Source organism: Heterocephalus glaber, unplaced genomic scaffold (assembly GCF_053883595.1).
Source record: "Heterocephalus glaber isolate CG9 unplaced genomic scaffold, H.glaber_assembly_v1.0 deba00001577, whole genome shotgun sequence".
Taxonomy (NCBI): Eukaryota; Metazoa; Chordata; class Mammalia; order Rodentia; family Bathyergidae; genus Heterocephalus; species Heterocephalus glaber.
The window spans coordinates 26,595,446-26,614,262 of NW_028258358.1; the positions used below are offsets into that span (position 1 = coordinate 26,595,446).

General features: G+C 34.4%; 1 protein-coding gene across 13 annotated transcripts in view; it reads left to right on the forward strand.

Moving 5' to 3' along the window:
* The window catches only part of Gpc5 (glypican 5), a 1,453,028-nt gene that overhangs the window by 504,209 nt on the left and 930,002 nt on the right, over positions 1-18,817 (forward strand). For 2 of the 13 annotated variants that reach the window (XM_087192998.1, XM_087192999.1), the window contains exon 7: positions 1-18,817. This exon is cut by the window's right edge. The exons of the other annotated variants lie outside the window; for them this stretch is intronic. In XM_087192998.1, coding sequence (XP_087049124.1) covers positions 1-63 — 63 coding nt within the window. In that variant the 3' untranslated portion in view covers positions 64-18,817. 13 annotated transcript variants of the gene reach the window in all.

The following is an 18,817-nucleotide window of genomic DNA, read 5'->3' on the forward strand; positions in this document are numbered from 1 at the left end:
GGTCAGTGGTGCAATGGTATATTAACAGGAGAACAGTCCGTATCTGTGAAAAACAAGCCATAACCTCGAATAGTTCAATAATAAGAGTCTCAAGATACACGTCATCCTCGCTGAAAAAACTGCACTATTATTACCATTAAAGAAAACACATGTCAGAACACAGAAGATTCCAGGGGTTATCTTCCAGGTCACACTGTGAACCTTGCTATGAAAGTTTCTGTATTCTCAATAAATTATAAGTTGTAAATGAGTAATCTGCATTTTTAGTACTTATGTCCTGTACTGTATCATCGTTCACATGTTATTTCATGATCTACCTAATGATTGTGAAATACACATACTGTTTTACTTTTAATATTGTTAATCAACCGAGTATATACTTCTGTTTTAATATATAACACAGGAAGGATGAAAGTACCTATCAAAAGAGTATTTCGTTGAAATAGTCTATTAATTGAGACTAAATATTATATTACATGTTGTAAATACCACATCTGCTATTTAGGGTTAAAACTATTTTTTTAGTTACTAGACATTTGTAACAATCTATGTGCATATATAGTTTCATTTTGAAGCAAAATATTCTATGGATAGTTGACACTTTATGTCAGAAAATACACCTAAATAGTACTGAATTTTCTTTGTATATAAAGGATTCCAGAGTCACCAGTAAGCATCTCATAATTGTTCTGCAAAGCCTACATTACCGGAGGGCCAGTTTTTTGGGCTCTATATTTAGGAGAATCTCTGTATTTCAAGGAGAGGACATGTAAGGACTGTATAGGGGCTAGTGTCCAGTACAATAGGCTTCTCCCTACCAGGAGACGATAATGGCTATGGTGCTTATTCTGTTGCATCCACTGGGAAAACAAAACTCTCACTTTGGTTGAGAGCTACAAAAGTCAGTTCCATTGAGAAAAGTAGCATTAGGACTACAGCCTCTAAGGAGTTGAAATTAATTCCCTCAAAGAAGAACTTCCAGGGTAACTTGGGTACTTTTGATTGCTCGTGGGCCATGTGCTAGCATTCCTTGGAACCAAGTAGCCTTGAGTGGGATAGGAGGTGAAATGACAATGAAGAAAAGGGCCATGTCTGCATTGGAGCTGCCACAAGATGGCCTGAGATGGCACAGCAGAGAAAGTCTGTTGTCTAGAAGCAGTGACACTAGATCCATCATCCGATCTCTCTCAGGCACCCAGAGGAAGAGAAGTCATTCTTTCTGCCAGATTTCGTCTGGTCACCTTCCAGGTGATATTGATCAAGACTCAACGAGAATCTCATGAGGCTTTAAGACACCTTGAGATATGGCCTCAATTCTTGAGTTTCTGGTGGCTCAATAGACAATGTAGTAGGCACTAGATATGCAAGCAAAATAGACTTCTAGTGCATGCTAATGAACATGGATCTTATGGCTCTGCAGAAAAAGAATCAAGATGGGTATTTGTGGTCAAGTTCCCTTGCAGTCAATCAGGTAATGGGAAAAGTAGAATTGTGCAGAGGAAGGAAGAGAATTGAACTATAGTTTTAACAGAGGCATCCGTTTAACCAAATGGGAACTCAGGCTAGAAGGGTCCCTCTAGGTTGTTGCATTTCAAGATGAGTAGATGTGTCCTTAGTCCCCTGCACCAACCAGTCACTGGATGATGCTACTGGACACAGGGTGGGGTTATGTTGATTCAGCTGTGAATCAGCAGCAGCAGATGCTGCTACTGCAGTGGAGATGGCTCCTCATGACAACATCCACTATGACATGATGTGTAGATGTAGGTTATTTGAAACTATAGTATGCAGTTGATGATAACAGTATAATACACATATGATAAAGTATTATACACAGGTATAATACTGGTCAGCTCCTTTTGCTGCAATACAGCAAAATCTTAGTGCCTTCTAAAGTGAGTTAAGCATTTCCCAGGGAGTGAACAATATAATCTGCTGATTGCAGAGGGAAAAGGTAAAACTTCAGTGTGTATTTATTGTATCTCGTTCTCTAAATACTTTTGGTTGTAGGAAGGTATATAGAACATGTAATATATTAGTGTGACAAAGTATGTATAGTTTATGAATACATAAACATATATATCAATTTGGCAAGAATTCCAACTGTTTTTATGGGATATATGGAATGAAAGCACATTGGAAACTTGTAGATAATTGTAATGGAGTTTAGATATAGGAAAGCCTGCAGGAACATAAGAATTTATTCACAAAGGTATATGTAGGTTGCTCAGTCAGCCTTACTTTCCTCCTTTCTTGTTCATAGTTTCAAAGCCATAGTCTTTCCAAGGTGGCAGAAGGACATAAACTGACTTTTCTTTTAGCTTCTGTGTGGGATTGAGTCCCATTCTTTCATCTTTATAAGAGTGTGCAGATCTCCAATTATTCATAGTTAAGTTTTATTCTGGGGCTACAAGAGAATATCAAATACAATACCCCTTTGAGGTCTATCTTTTTAAAGTCTACTAGGAGGGTAGGATTGAAAATTAGGTTTTGTAGAGGATGGCAGGAAGTCATATTTTGAACATGTGTCACTAAAATATTAACCTTCTATGCCTCAGAACATGCTCTTTCAAATAAACTGACTCTCCTATAGAGAAAGAGAAGTTTTTGATTTTGCCCAACTTCTGAGTGCTGGTTATGTGTGTGAGCCCTTGCTAGGGCTGCTGTTGTGCCGTGTGATATCAAGGGCCAAGAAACAATCCCCACAGTGTCGGTTATGCAGACGGTACAGAAAGTGGTCTGCTGATAGTGAGAATTTATCAATTAGAGAACAGTATAGGTCAAGAGAGGATGGAGATCCTAGAACATATTTCAAAGGGGAATCCACAGATTTAGATAATCACTTAGTGTTTGGATACAACTTTTTTATTGTAACGACATTTAGTGCATTTCTTAACTGTGTTCTACAAAAAGCACATTTAATAATAGAGAGAAATGCTTCTCTTGTTTTTTTGTCCATAGATATGTATGTGGAAATAAGCTAGTCATATTTATTTTCTAGAAGAAAATTTGCCTCTATATGTTAGCCTCCAAACACCTGTCTTTTTGGCTTGGTATTGATCTGACCTCATTTTCCACCCCATAACTTCCACAATTAATCACTAAACACATGGGTGGAGATTTTACCTTGAAAATGCCACTTTGAATGTGTTGTAATAACTAGTTTATTAAAATTATTCAACATATACTTATGAAGTTCCTTGTATGAGGTTAGTTCCAACTAGGTGTGGAAGGATGATATGGTCATTAAGTGAACAGAGGAATTCTGGAAGAAGAGTAGGTGTACAGGTGTGGTTCCCTTAAATCTACAGTGTATCCTAGACATCCAAGAGGAGCACCCAAAATTCAGTGGAGATCACAGATTGGAGGTGTATATTAGAATTGTTAGCATATAGATACTATTTAAACTGTGAAACTATGAAGTCACTTCTTTCCTCTACAGTATGAATTCACACCAGAGCTTTTAAAGGAGAATATAAGACAATAAAATCGTTTAAAAAAATGTGCTTTACAGAAATCTATGAATGGTGTAAATGTTTTAGTAAATGAATTTGGTACCTTGTACATACTTAGAAGGTTCATCTAGGACAGACATGATATTTAATATCACTTAATTTTTCTTACCAAAGAATAAACAGTGTTCGTTGCTGAAAATTGAATTAGGAAAATTGAAAGAAAAAGTAGAAAAATACATATAATGTTACAAAACAGAAACTTACTCTACAGAATAAACCTGCAAGGCTTTTTTCTACATGTAAGTATTCATATTAGTGGGTCAATACTTTAACTTCTTACAAAGTGAAGTTGGGATTATAGAGTACATTTGGCTTTCCAACTTCAACTGCTCACCTACAACACATGACAGAAACATTTTTCATGGCATAAAATTATTTACCAAATGGCTGTCACTGCTTGCATCTCACTCTGTCATGTGGAAGAATTACAGTTTTACTTATTCAGTCACTTAAAGATGGATTTATTAGTTGTTACCAATTTGTCATGAAAATAAAGACTGCTAATAGGAATATCCAGAGACATAAATCTTTTTTTTTTGCCTTTGATACATTCTGGATATTGTATCTAAGAATATTTGTTAATGATTTGAAGTATTTTTAATAAAGACCACCAAATTACTCACTAGGAAAATTGTAGTACGCACAAAAGGCAAATGGAAGGTAAAGTCGAATTTCTCCATGAATTGAGGGGAATTGAAGTAGGAGATGGATGATCAGGAGATATGGGTGGTGTGGAGCATTATGGGGTCCACACAGAAGTAGCAGCTTTTAGAAACGTTAGCCTGAGCTGGTGTCTAAAGATGGTCAAAAGATAGGGCAGGGGATTTAGGTCAGTGCCACCTGCCTTGCAAGCACAAGGTCCTGAGTTCGATCCCCAGTACCGGGGGAAAAAAAGCAAGTTTAAAGATAGTCACAATAAATACTATAGTTATAAGACAGTTTATAAAATTTCAAGTCCTTATAGAGAGAAGACTCCTAGAATGAGGCATGAGCAACCTTAATTTTATTTTGTCATTTAGAGAAACCATTATATTTATGTTTCTCTCAAAAAATGCTGAAAAAAGGTATGATTGTTGTTTGGTCCTCAAGGATTATCTCAGGCCTTTCAGCATCTCTTTACTGTACCTGCAGGTCCTTCTGAATTAAGACAAGCAGACTTAAAGAGGGGATTCACACATGTATACCATTTTTCCACCTGGGGTTCTGACTCCTTTCTTGGACAAGCCATTGTACCAACTGAGAGATACTTCCTAGAACATTCTTACAATCCAAAGCCTATTCCTGAGGTAGACAATGCCTATTCTTTGCAGCTCAACTGTGATAAATTCTGTGTAGCCAATTGCCAATGAAGAACTTCACTCAAGTGTAACGTTAACTTTCTTAGGTGTTTATATCAGATTAAATTGCCCTTTGATGATACAGATTGGAAACAACACTTTATTCCTCTCAGGATATCTGATTGCAAAGCCATGTAAACTTTTAAAATTCAGATTTGCTTTCCTAGCAAACCAATTTTGAAATCTCTTGTTGTTTATATTGATTGTTTGTTTATAGCATACTTGTCAGCAAAAAGCTTACAGTTATGCAGCAATTTATCTTTAAATGTTAAATAACATGTATCCTTTTTTAAGAAAATGATGTCAACAGTTAAAATCCCAGCTGCTTAGTTGGGAATGCTAGTGCCCCACTTAGAAATTAATTTACCTACTTTGAATATGAAAACATAAAAAAGTAATATTATAGCAATTTTCTATAATTCTTGTACTGCAAAACCAGTAAGTATTGCAATGTTGTTAAAAGTAGTGGATTCAAATAACATTTTATTTCCTCAAACGTAACAATTTCAATACATACAAGAATATTAAGTTTTTATTAAATATTCATTTTTATAGTAACTAAAACTTCTTTATAAGATGTCTTTATGTATAAAATAAATCTGATTTTTAACTGTGAGGAAAGCAATAATCTTAACTATTTCTTACCAGCACATAATAACTAGATATTTTACAATATATATCCTAATGATCACAATGTTTTGGATTCAGACAGAGATGAGATATAGAAGAAAATTCCTAGAATTCTAATATGATAAATAGTAATTTTAGACCTAAGGTAGACTGAGAAGAGGTTCTTAATTAACCGTGAGTGAATAGTTACGTCATTAGTGTTTGCACATAAAAATAAACAAAAGTTTCTAAAGACATTACTATCTTAAAGTTCCCAATTTCTGAAATCTTTCAATATTTTCTCATTAAACTTTCCATAAAATACATTTTAGAATTTTTTCCTATTCTTAATAGTTTGTAACTGTAATATAGAGCCTGTTAATCAATTGAGTGATTGCAAATTATTTGACCATGTAATATCAACTGACTCTGAATTCCTTGAATTTTACGGAGTGCTTTCCTAGTTCGGGGGAATGCACAAAAGGACTAGGACTCCTTCCCTCTCGACTCTACTAAACACTGCACTCATGTCCCAGATTTATGATGTTAATATTTCAGAAAGACATAAAATTCTAGATTTTGAATTAGCCATGCAGTAGTGACCAAAACACATGTAGTTATCTTTTGGCTAAGAAGCCCTTGAAAGACACTCAGTAACTTTGAATGGTCATCGAATTCAGCAATTAGTTTGTTTGAGTAAATTCAATAGAAAGCAGCTCTCTGGAGTGCTTGGTATAATGCACTGACTTCACTGCTTGCTCTTTCATTTAAAAAAAAATCAATTGCCAGCATAAAACAACCATTTCAATTAGTGTACAGTCAACTGGAAATGAAAGTTTAAGAAATCTTTGTGAAAGTAATGGGATTTAGGTTGGGCATTGGTAATTTATTTTTTATTAGTTAAAGAGTTAATTGTTTTATGTTAAATAAAAGATTATATTCACTCCCATGCTGCTGATCTTACACTTATCATTACCTGCAAAGATCTGATCCATTTATACAGCTGCAGTTTCTTTATAAAAAATGTTGAAAGAACTTTGAAAATTATAACATTTTTTTTTTTGATTTAATTAGGAAACTCTATAGCCATTTATGTGCTGAAACCTTTATAGCATTCTGTCACAAATAAAGGCAAATATGACTCATTTCACAAATTGAAGTTTCAAATTACAGCCAGCTCCTAATAAATTCAGATTCTTTTTTTTTTTTTTTTTTTTTTTTGATACCGGGGATCGAACTCAGATCCTCCCGCTTGCAAGGCAGGCGGCAGCACCAATGAGCTAAATCCCCGGCCCCTCAGATTCATTTTTAAAAATTAAAATAAGTTCTTTCAGAAATTATTACATGTAGAAGATACTTGTACAGTATTTTCATTTGATAACTTCAAAAACATCAACCAAAAAACCCCCAAACAACAATAATTCTTTCCTTAAGTCTCAATAAAACATCTGTATGATCACAACAGAGCCGTGTGCTCAGGAGCATGACTTCTGAGTTCGCTCAAGGCACATGAGCAAATTCTACTTTTAAACACTACTATTTTTTAAATGGTGAGAAGGTAAAAGTCCGCACAGGTTTTGGAAAACAGATTGTTATGATGACCCATTTAGAGATTAAACCTAGAATTACTATATAATTCAAGCAGTTCCCTATCTTCAAGAGAGAAGAATAAAACTTGTGCATGCATGCATAACAGAAATATTCATAATATCCAAAAATTTGAAGTAACTCAGATATTCATGAACTGATAAATGAATAAAATGTGATTTATCCAAAGAATGAATTATTATTCAGCCAAAAAGAGGACTGAAGAAATAATACATGCTACATTGTGGCTTAACTTTGAAAATATTATGTTAATTGAAATAAAAAATAAAGAAAAGTATATTACCTGATTCCAATTACATGATAAATATTAATAAATTATTATTTATAATAATTTCATACTTTATTAAAACATCAATTTTCTTTTGTATAGAGAACATTCCCTTATACTTACAGGTACCATTACTAGTTTACTGAAGGCTTATTCTGTTGACACTGATGGTTTTTCAGTATGCTAGATAATTGTAATCTTTTCCTTGATTTCAGAGTATCTGCAAAGTTTTATCAGCTGTGCCACTGTAATTCCACCCCACTGTTAATCCCCAGCACGATGCTGTGAGATCACTGCCTTCATCCTGCCAGTGAAATTCTCTTGGTTTGCTCATGGCTTATCTTTTTTTCTGCTTAGAATCCAACAGTGCTGATCAGTTCTTATCACATATGATCACTTACTGTCATTGCGCTACATTGCTTGCCCCCTTCTCTGTGTTGTACTCTCCCAACTTTCCAACAATCTTTCTGAGTGCTCTCGGTCCAGGATCTTTGTGTATTTCTTAGTTTAATTTCTTTAAAATCTTCTGTGATTTTATCCAATCTCTTTATTTTCTTGTTCTCCACCATTTCTCCTCTTTTCCATGGCTTCTCCAGAGTCAACTATTTATCTTATTCTAGAATGTTTCCTCAGTGTCTCAGACACTGTGATCTACCTTTGTACGGGCAAGCAACATGAAGGTTCAAATTCAAGATGGCCAGACCTGAGTTCCGTTTTAATTGCTACCCTCTTTTCCTAATTTGAACCCTCTTCTGCTCTTGCCAGTTGCCCAAGTTTATACCTTGAATGCCACTTGAATTCTTCTTTTTTACTAGTAAACAATCACTGTTCTTTCATCAATTGTCTTTTTAACCTGTCTTTCCCCTTTTTACTTCATGGCCACCATATTTGTTGAGATCACCATGAAATCCTATTTATAGTAGGACAATAATTTTCAAACCAGACCTACAGTCACTGGTCCACAAAAAGGCTCAAGACAGTTACTTATATTTGCCATCTCTAATTCTCTTACATTCATTGCATTACACGTTGCAACCTAGTTTATGTAACCTTGTAAAAGTCACTAGTTATCTTTTGCAGCAGAATCCAATAGACTTTTACCAGTCATTAGTAGACTGGTTGTGTCAGTGCCCATTTAAAACAATTTAATGACCACCATGCTGCTATGAAATCCAGTTTCTTGGACTGTTTGTTTAAATGTGGAAATTTGACCATATGTGCATCTCTTTTCTAAATTCTCTCAAAAGTGGAAGTATACAAATGTAAATATATTAACTTATAAGGGAAAAGTTCAGTACATTTTGAAACATGCAGAGAAGTTAAAGGAATGGTATTGGCATGAAGAGCAGAAATTGCAATATAATGCAGAGAAATTTACTTGTAAAAACTGAGACAATTCACTGATAATACCTGGGGTACAGGAAGTACCAGGTAGCATGATGGAAACCTGAGTGACAAAACTCCCCAAGACAGCACTGCACCCTAAATTACTCTCTTATTCCCTTGCAGTATTTTCTGGGGGAAAAATTGCACCAGGAAGGAGCCTGACTCATAAATCCAGACATAATGTAGAGCAAAATGAACCACAAAGCAGGAAATAGTGGAACTAAGTGAAAATCCACATACTAATCCATCTGTTTTCAGAATGCTGGCATTTGAATATACATTGCCAAAACAGAAAATGAGATGATTATTCTGTAGAGAAAATGATAAATTCTAGAGAAAATAATTCCACAGACTGATTAGGCTCCACCAATTGAGAAGCTGTCTTACCATCTAGTTAAATGGTGGTAAAATCATCTATTGTACACTATCCTAACATGATAAGTTCCAGATAGCTTCTAATACCCAATATCAATGGTCAGTCAGTACAGTTGTACAGTATAATCACTATACAATCAATCACTGTATAATTGCTTCCCAAAGATCGATAAGAGAACCAGTTTAAAAAATTAATTATTTGTTAAAAACAAAAATTAAAAATTCAGAATAGTTTGCAGATAAAGTCAAGGAAATAGTCCAAGAAATAATATAATACAAGAGAAGAAAATAGGGATTAAAATAGTGAGACATTGCACTTTACTGTCAGAGATCCAAATTATAAGAATTTAAGATAAAAGAGCCAAGTAAATGGAGAGAATTATCTTAGGAAGTAAGTAATATATGAGTTATTTTCAGGACTGAAGTCATAACTCCAGATTGAGTCCACTGAGTAATCATTACAACAAATGTAAACATGTGCATGTTTGGTCATTTATCTACCATTATTGTGAAATTTTAGAATATTGGTGCTGAGAAAACATTAAAATTTTTCACAGGCAGGAAACAAACAAAATATGTTGCATACAAATAATGAAGACCAGAAAGGTACTCATTTTCTGTAGCCAAATATCTAGATTTTCCTATTAGTCTTGATTATTTCTAACTATAAATTTTATTTTCTCTGATTTCAGTATGCTGAGTCATATCTCACAAAGTTGAGTAATTTTTCAGTTTGAATATGGCTGATCTTTTTGCTCTAACTAAATGCTCCATGGAAACCCCTCCACTAGCTTTGCATGGCTGTTGAATTAACCTTCACAATTCTCCCACACTCCACTGAATTCTGGGTGTTTAGGGTCATAGTAGTTCATATGGCTTCCAAATCAAACAGCTATTTCTAATGTGCTGGTCTAGGTGTAGTTTTTTCTGGCAAGTGTCAATTTCAAGTGGCACTTGTCCCAAGGTTTGGCATGAAAAACAGTTCCTCTAATGCTTTTTCTAAGCCCTCCTTTGTCATGCATAGTTTTTGACTGGCTCATGAATAATCTTAGCTTTCAGCAGGTATATAACAAGTCCATAATATTTTACAGACTCCATAAATGTACTCTAATCACTTGACTGTCATTTTATGAATATGCTCTGAAGATGTAATTTGTCAGAGCACAGCCCTTTCTGGTTCTATTTCTTGCAGTTCAGTGCCACTTAACCAGATGGCCCCCTGTAGTTTTGAAGCAGTTAATGAATCCAGAAAGTTGGCTGACTTAAGAGAGAAGAATGCTGGCTGGAGATCAACGGGAAAGTCTCTTAAGCATAGAATATTAAAGAAGTGAAATAAATGTTATATGAAACAGCATTTAAATGTTTGACTAAAAGTTTTACAATAAAATTAAAATATGCAGTATAAAAACCTTACAAAATGTGATGGGTCTTATGCATATAAGTTTTGATGTGATAGAGGCTTAATTGGCTTCATCAGAAATAAAACAAATCATACATTTTGTAGTGAGTTTGAATCGGCATTTATATACATATCTACAGTGTGGGTCAGTTAGTATTTCTGAAAGTGATCATTTTGAAATTTTATGTCATGAAATGTATTATCAAACTAAGAATGAAATTCATTAAGAAGATGGTAAAATCTAATTTAACTTTCTTCAGTACTCCTTTTCTTTTAATCTTCTAAAAGTAAATGTGCTTGTCAGCTTTTAAAATATGGTCTAATTTTTAATTTATAAGATATATGTAATGAAACAAGATAGTTACAATCTTCACTCTATCCTAGTAGCTTTCTATTGTATATATTCATTTTTAATTTAATAAGAAAACCCTTTCAAGATTTTTGTGAAAGAACCACATCATTAGAGAAGATGATTAAAATTTATAGAAAATAAATGTGTTCTTAGGCTATTTAATAGATCTTGACATGAAGACCTTATTTCTACAGATTTTAGAAATATTTGTTTGCACTGTGTACAAAATTTAAATTTCATAATTTTTATCTTAAAATATATGAAACATTTTAAGCATATCAAAGCAAGTTATTCATATTAATTCTGATTTAAGTATATTGTGTTATCCTTCATCAGGATTGAGTAGCAAAATTATATATCATTTCAGTGTACAATAGGCTTGCTATAAGGGTTACCTTCGTGTTTGGTTCACAAATCTCATCGGTAGTCTATTTTCTCATGTTTCTGAATTAATTCATTAAAGGATAATCTTCAAAAAGGCTTCTTTTCCTGATCTTTTCAAATTTATTTCAATCTTTAATACATTTGTTGGATTTGTAACAAGGGATTAAAACTGGCATTGTTATATCTTTGAGTATATTCACTATGTCATGGAACATAGAGTTATTCAAAATATATCTATTGAAAAGTGAATAAAATTCACCATTGGCTTGACCACTGTATGTGAAATTTAAACAGAACAGGAAAGTAAATTTTCTTAATTATCTACTAAGAGTCATGACTTAAAACCATAATGACCAATGGCATGCTTTCATTCTTGGGTTATACTTTTGAAGTTCTTATATTGTTCCTTTCATTCATTCATATACTGATCAAACATTGAATTACTACCCACTATGTATAAATATAATGATTAATACATGGGGTACAAAAATGATAAAACAAAGACATTGATAAAAGTGATTATATTTTACATATAACACCTATTTCAGGTACGCTCTTGCTTGTTTCTGAGGTTACTGGTGAGAGAAAGCTTAAAATAATCTATTTACTTTCTTCAACACTCATTAGTGAGGTCCTATTATGAATTTAGTGCTCTCAAGTATTGGGTATATAAAATTAACTGATAAAATACCCACTTGCCAAAATACTAAAACCCAGAGCTCAAAAAAAGCAAACATTCCCATAGTAAGCAACTAAAGCAGAGATCCAGGCTGGGGATTTAGCTCAGTGGTTTCGCCGCGTGCTGTGCAAGCGCAAGGACACAAGTTCAATCCTTCATACCAAAAAAAAAAAAAAAAAAAAAAAGCAGAGATCCATTTTGTGGGGCTGACAGTAAAATTTCTGACACAGCCTCAGTGAATTTGCCACTTCCAGGAATGTAAAGTATTCCATTGCAATTGAAAGTAAAATGAACTATCAGAGGTTATTTGATAGGATATAATGACACCATTTACTTCAATTACAACACAGCTATTTTTTGTTTAAAAGGTATTTTGATTGCGCGTAGCAGATGTTTTGACTAAATAAAAGAACTGGTGAATAATGACTTTTTCTGTTCTTGATATTGGAGAATGAACTCAGGGCTTCACGAACACTGGGTAAGGACTGTACCACTGAGGTACATCTCCAGTATTATTTTTTAAGGGTCTCGCTGTGTTGCCCAGGCTATCCTCAGACATGATCTACCTGCCTCAACCTCCAGAGAAGATAGGGCTTACCACAGCCAGCTAACAACATCTTTGCATAGGTCTCCGATTGCCACAGTGATTTTGTGTCTCTTCAAATTTTGTAAAGTACATCAGTGATAATTCTTTTTCTTGTGCATGCACTCTGGCTGACTGCAATTCAGATAGTCGAGGCTGGGCTCAGCTAATGTTGGCTTCTAGCTGAAGCTCGTCTTCTACCTGTTGTTCCTGTGTGTCACCCTTCACACTCACAACACCTAAAGCCTGTGATTGTGCTGGCGAAAGTCAGGAGTGCAAGCCCATTTGTGCAAACATCATGCCAATTTTGTGGGGGCATGAGACCCTCTAGAATACCTCTTTGACCAAAGCAGAGTCATATAGCATAGACAGAAGTCAGTTTGTGAGGACTATCCCTCCGTCACAGATGGAGATCGGGCTGAGTGTGCATATTTTCTAAAACATGGTCAAATCTAGCAATATTTTCTTAAAGATTTTAAAGTAATAAAATCAGCATTGTTCTTGTTTGTTTATCCAAACACGGTGGTGCATGCACTTGGGAGGCTGAGGCAGAAAGATCGCAAGTTCCAGGTCATCCTGGGTTACATAGCAAGAGCCTGTCTAAAAACAGAGAGAAAAAAACCCCAAAACATTGTTCTTGTTTAATAAGGTTTTTTTAAAAACAGTGCAAAACCATATGCTTTATGAGCCATCTTTGTTTGCAAATATGAAAATCTTATACTTAGGATTTGTTAGACTAGGAAAGTCATGTCCTTTTAATTTATCATATAAGAAATAATCTCAATATTTCCATTGGCGATATTGGTAATATTCGGATATAAAAACAGTATAATTTCAATGATACCCAGTGATGCAGATTCTGATTCATTTTAACAAACTATAAAATCAAACTATATTACTAACAGAAATTGTACTTGAAAAACTAGTTTGTGCTACAAATTAAATTGGATTTTTGTGTTAAACACTGGGAATCTAATTATATTGGTAGGATTGGTTTATTAAAGCATAATTATAACATTATCAGTAGAAAAACATGCGCTATAATTAAATCACTTAAATAATCATTTCTTGAGGTCTCAATATCTTGGATTTCTCACTTCATTGCAGTACACAAGATTACTCTGTAAATATAATTTACTAGTAGCAGTTTGCCTTTCTAGGAATGCTAGCAAATTTAAAATTCTGCATTAGCATTTAATAACAATGTTTTCCTGCTATTTATGTATTAAGTTCATATATAAAACATTCAACAAGACAGAAATATAGGATAATCAGAACATTTATAGCTTATGAGAATTTTCAGTATCAATGTGCTCTTGTTTTGTTTTTTATTTTTTGTCTTTAGAAAAATAGAGGTTATTTGGGAAATGGACTAGTCCTAGTTTCAATCTGGAAAGTCTTTACATGTGTGAAGTTTTGTTTACAGCCTATGAACATTTCCAAACATACTGCATATTTTAGTTTCTTATACTTCATACTTAGAAATTGTTCAAGTAAAAAACCTATTAAAACCAATAACATAGAAGAAGAAACATGTTTCCCTGATCCTCCCAACTCATGAAGTTTATCACTGGGATGGAAAAATGGAAATGGAGTCATGGGAAATATAGATTCTTTGATAATAATTACTCTCTTTAATAAGATTCCTCAACAGACAAGAATATGAATGTGTTCAAGAGATAATCTTGAGGTACCTAAAGTACAGACTCTCGCTCTCAAAATTAATAAATAGATGTAAGTGAAATAAACTGAGGGCTTCTGATTTTGCAAGTGGACTAATACTTATTCATGTACTCTCAGTGTGTTTTGTTATTGAACTCTTAGTTTGAACTCAATGATCATTTGATTGAGTTCATTTCCCTTTATACCCTCTCAGCAGGAACAGTAATGTAAAATATTTGGTCATTTCTAATACTTCTGGTAATGTGTGAGCCACTCTCTTCTCTACTATAGCCCCTGATGAACTGGTTTCTAAAGATCTGCTTCACTCAGAGATGCTGGCTGATGTTTTTGTAAATGCCTTTAAAACCATTCACTCTACCTGTGTTTATGCTAATTCAATTTTAGCATGATTGTCCCTGTGGGATCAAGTAGGAGGAATTACATGGAATATCTCTTCATGACTTCATAAAATAATGAATATCTGTGTTTAGATATAATTGGTTTGATAGAATGTTCCTCCATTAACCAAGTGAGATTGAGTTACATTTAAGCATGGGAGGCCAGAGTGAAAAGCCCAAAGAGTTTTGTGTCGGTTTGTTTTGACAGCAAACAATCAGTCACATTGCACATTTCAAGGCTATAAAGGAGCCTCTTGATGATATCAAAGCTGGCTAGGAGGAGACTCTTCATTGTGCTCAGGTCACATTTAAAGATGAGGCCCGAACAAGAATTCCAGAATTTTACAGTGTCAGGTAGAAAACTTCTGGAAGCAAACACACAGGGGGCTTCAGAACTCTCTGACCTTGCAACCCTGGCTTTTGAAAACTATACACCCTGTTCGCTTGTATTGAAACATCATCTAGGCTCACAACAACATCAAAGATCAATTTTGGAAGACAGTAAGCATAAAGTAGAGAAAAAAATCTAGCCACAGCATGCCTGAGATCTGAGAAGAAAGGAGGAAAGATGTGAGGAGGAAGAGGAGGGAAACCTGACATGAGAGGCCATGGACATAACACGAGCCACTAGGGCAGTAACAGTGTTTCACAGACTGTCTCCTCAATACCAGTGGCACAAATAGAAATACTTTTTATTTTTTTTCTCTGAGTACTCTTTTTATAATAATTAAGTCCAAAATAGGACAGCTGAATTCAGTTTCCATCACCACAGTCCCGGTCTGGTCTGAAGTCCAGAAGTCTGAGTTGAGCAGGCGCCACATTTCTTTCTTGTTCTGGTAATCTGCTTCAGTGCTCCTGCATCACCTCTTTTATAATAAAATATGCAATTTGAAATCACATTCTTAATTCATTAAAGGGTTTGTTCATTTATGTAAATGTCTGTAAAGCTATCATAGGAACTTTCGGATTTCGTCAGCTGGCTTTGTACAGTAGAAAACAACTGGGCAGTTATGTATATGTTCTTTAAGACACAGAAATGTGAGCTGGGGATGTAGATCAGCAGCAGAGTGCTCACCCAGCAGGCGCTGAGTTTGATCCACAGCACCACGAAAAGAAAAGAAAAGCGAAACACAAACGAGCAATTTGTTTTAAAATTTAGTAAGTTTTGGGTCTTTCTAGAATTTTGGCTGGGTTGCTTGATATGTTGTAGAGACTCTATCAACCATGATCTTAATTGTCTTTCTTTTGAGGATTAAAAAATTAAAATTGGCGTTGATCCACCAGTTTGTTCTTTTCTGTTTATTGGATGAATGTACACAGCTTGTCTTGCCTGCGTCTTAATTTTCAGTCTAAATTTTCAGCAGAATCTTTCCTTTCATCACCATGTAAGCAGATGTGAGTTTTATTCTTTTTCCTTTGCATTGAACACTTACCTCATTTGAGATTTTTCACTTGATTTAATTTAGCTTTTCTTGATGGTTGATCCATCTGTTGCTACCTGTATCTAGTTGTCACTTTAATGGTTTGCCTAGAAGCTGTAACCACAATAGTGGTGCATTTTCCTGCTGTTCTTTAGTTTTTGTTTCATGGATATCTATTTTCAGGAAATTGAATTGAAATGTCATGAAAGGTTTTTTGCCTTTCCCAGATTTTCTTCTGTAATTACTTTTTATTTACACTTTTGGAAATATGTTATGATTAACTGATATATAAAATATCAGAAAGGTTTTAGAAAATTTTCAGTGTTTCCCAAACATACATTGACATAGATTATTTAATAGTTATTACAAAATGATCTTTGGAGAAATAAACTTTGTTACAGAAGGACAATTACTAAATGTAATTTAAAATGATAAACTAGCTTTTGATGGCTTGCAATTAATGTTCATTTATCATTTTAATCTTCATACAAATTTAAGAAGACCATGTGTTCAAGATTGGCTACATAATTTTCAGGGCCCACTGCAAAATTAAAATGTAGACACTCTGTTCATAAGTTATAAGGAATTTCAAGATGATCATAATAGGGAATGCCAGGGGCATTCTAAACAAGTCGAACACCTCTGATGCTTGCTGTGTATGTATGTATGCACGTGCGCATTCTCTTTTTCTTTTCTTTTTTCAGTTCTACTGTTGATCTGAAAATGAACCTTTAAATTGAGAAAGTAATACTAAAGGACATCTGTACCAGAATGCTTTAAAAGTTATGAAAATATTAGAAACCATAGAAATTAAATGATAAGTAACATTCTTATACCCAACCTCAAATTTAAATATTGGAATTCTTATATGAACTCTATGATAGGATGAAATATTTCAGTTATATGCTTTTGAACATCTGTAGAGAACGTTTTATATTATTTTAGCCTAAACTTTCACTTCTGAAAATTCGAAAAACTTTCTCAAGTTTTAGCCTAAGGAAATAATTCAGAGATAACTGTATTTTCTATTGCATTAGGTGGAACTTTGTGAAATTGTCTACATTTGGCCTTTTTGTAGAGCAACAATTTTAGTTTTTCTCCTAATATATGGCAGTTTATTAAACATATGAAAGTAGGATCCATACAACCTGCACCCTAACGAATTGCAAAAACATCCGCTTACCCTTTCCAAAACTCTCCCAGCTCTTTTCTCCATACTAATTATGTCCCGACTTTACCCCCATTACTCAGGTGAGGACGGTTTCAGGCCCTTCCCCATGTCAGTTAAATGGCTTTAACAATTCAATGTATTAATTTCCCACTTAGAATTTGACATTCTTTATTGAAAAGAATGAGCTGAATGTTGACTAACAGGTTACGTAGTGAAACATGTTTACTAGTGCCCACAGCCTAAAACAGTGTGAACTGTGACTCTGAATTTTCTTTTTCTTAGAAACTTCTAAACAAGATGTCTGCTAGCACAAACTTGTGCAACTTCTGTGTAAAACCTAAAGAATTCTAATTGCACATATTCTTTTTATACTTATTGCCTGGAAGTAATCCTCTCAATAATGTCCCATTATCTGATTATCTTCTATCATTTTAAAATTTAAAACAATACCATGTAATTAGAAAATTATAGTTCTTTCAACTTCTGAAATGTGACAATTGTTCCCTGTCACAGACCTATCTGACATAGTGAGCAGTAAACTCCATACTCTTGGAATGTGAATATAGTGTGAGTTGTTAAACAATTTTGGCTGGGTGTAGTGGCACACACCTGTAATGGAGGTGAGGCAGGAGGATTGCAAGTTCAAGCCCAGCCTGGACAATTTAGCCATGTAGCAAGAACCTGTCCCAAAATAAAAATAAATTAAATAAAGGACTGGGAATGCAGCTCAGTGTGAAGGCCCTGGGTTTGATCCCCAGTACTGAAAACAAAACAACCTTTTCAAACAGAGGAGAACTGAGGGAGAAATGGAAAGGAGATTAAAATAAGAGGGCTGGGGATTTAGCTCAGTGGTTCCACCGCCTGCCTCGCAAGCTAAGGACATGAGTTCGATCCCCAGTACCAAAAAAAAACCCCCAAAAAAAGAAATAAGCTGTGTTACGTATATGTGCCTACTCCTCAAATGATTGTAAACTTCATGCAAACATGTAATAATAAAAAAGAAAAAGATATAGTCTATGCAATTTTATGATGATTTCAACTAAGACAAGAATAATATTGACACAATGTAGAGCAATGGACTTCTAAACTTTTCATCGAAATGCTGATCATTTTCCACCAGCATACTTTATACAAAGACTCAACATGAGGAAATGCTTGCTCACATGGAGCTGTGCTGTCCATTTGAGCTCTGTAGAAATCCCACAATGTTGACAAACAATAGCAGCAGCAAGATATTGTGCCTAAATTCTCCATGGCATAACCAAATAAAAATTTGTTTTGCATACAAAGTCCAGTGTCAGTTGGGGCGCTGTCCTGCATTTCTAAGCTCTGTCTCACATTGCACATAACCTTAAAGTTACTGGCAGCAGAGAAAGAGAGAGCCATAGAATATGGCTGGAACGTCTCACTGCCCCAGCCCACAATAATACAAAGTCCACGCCAAATCATAGTGTTAGTCACATATTTTCACATGAAACTAACATAAAGGAGTCTGTGAAATATTTGAGAGTGAATGGATATTTGCTGAGCATTAATTGTCTATCTCAATCTTTTTAATACTTTAGTAAGATGCTCCCTGATTCCTTATCTAAATCTTTCTGTAATACAAAAAGACTAATCTAAATGAATAATTTCTTTATGTTTCAAGAAATTTTCCATAAAAAACCAAA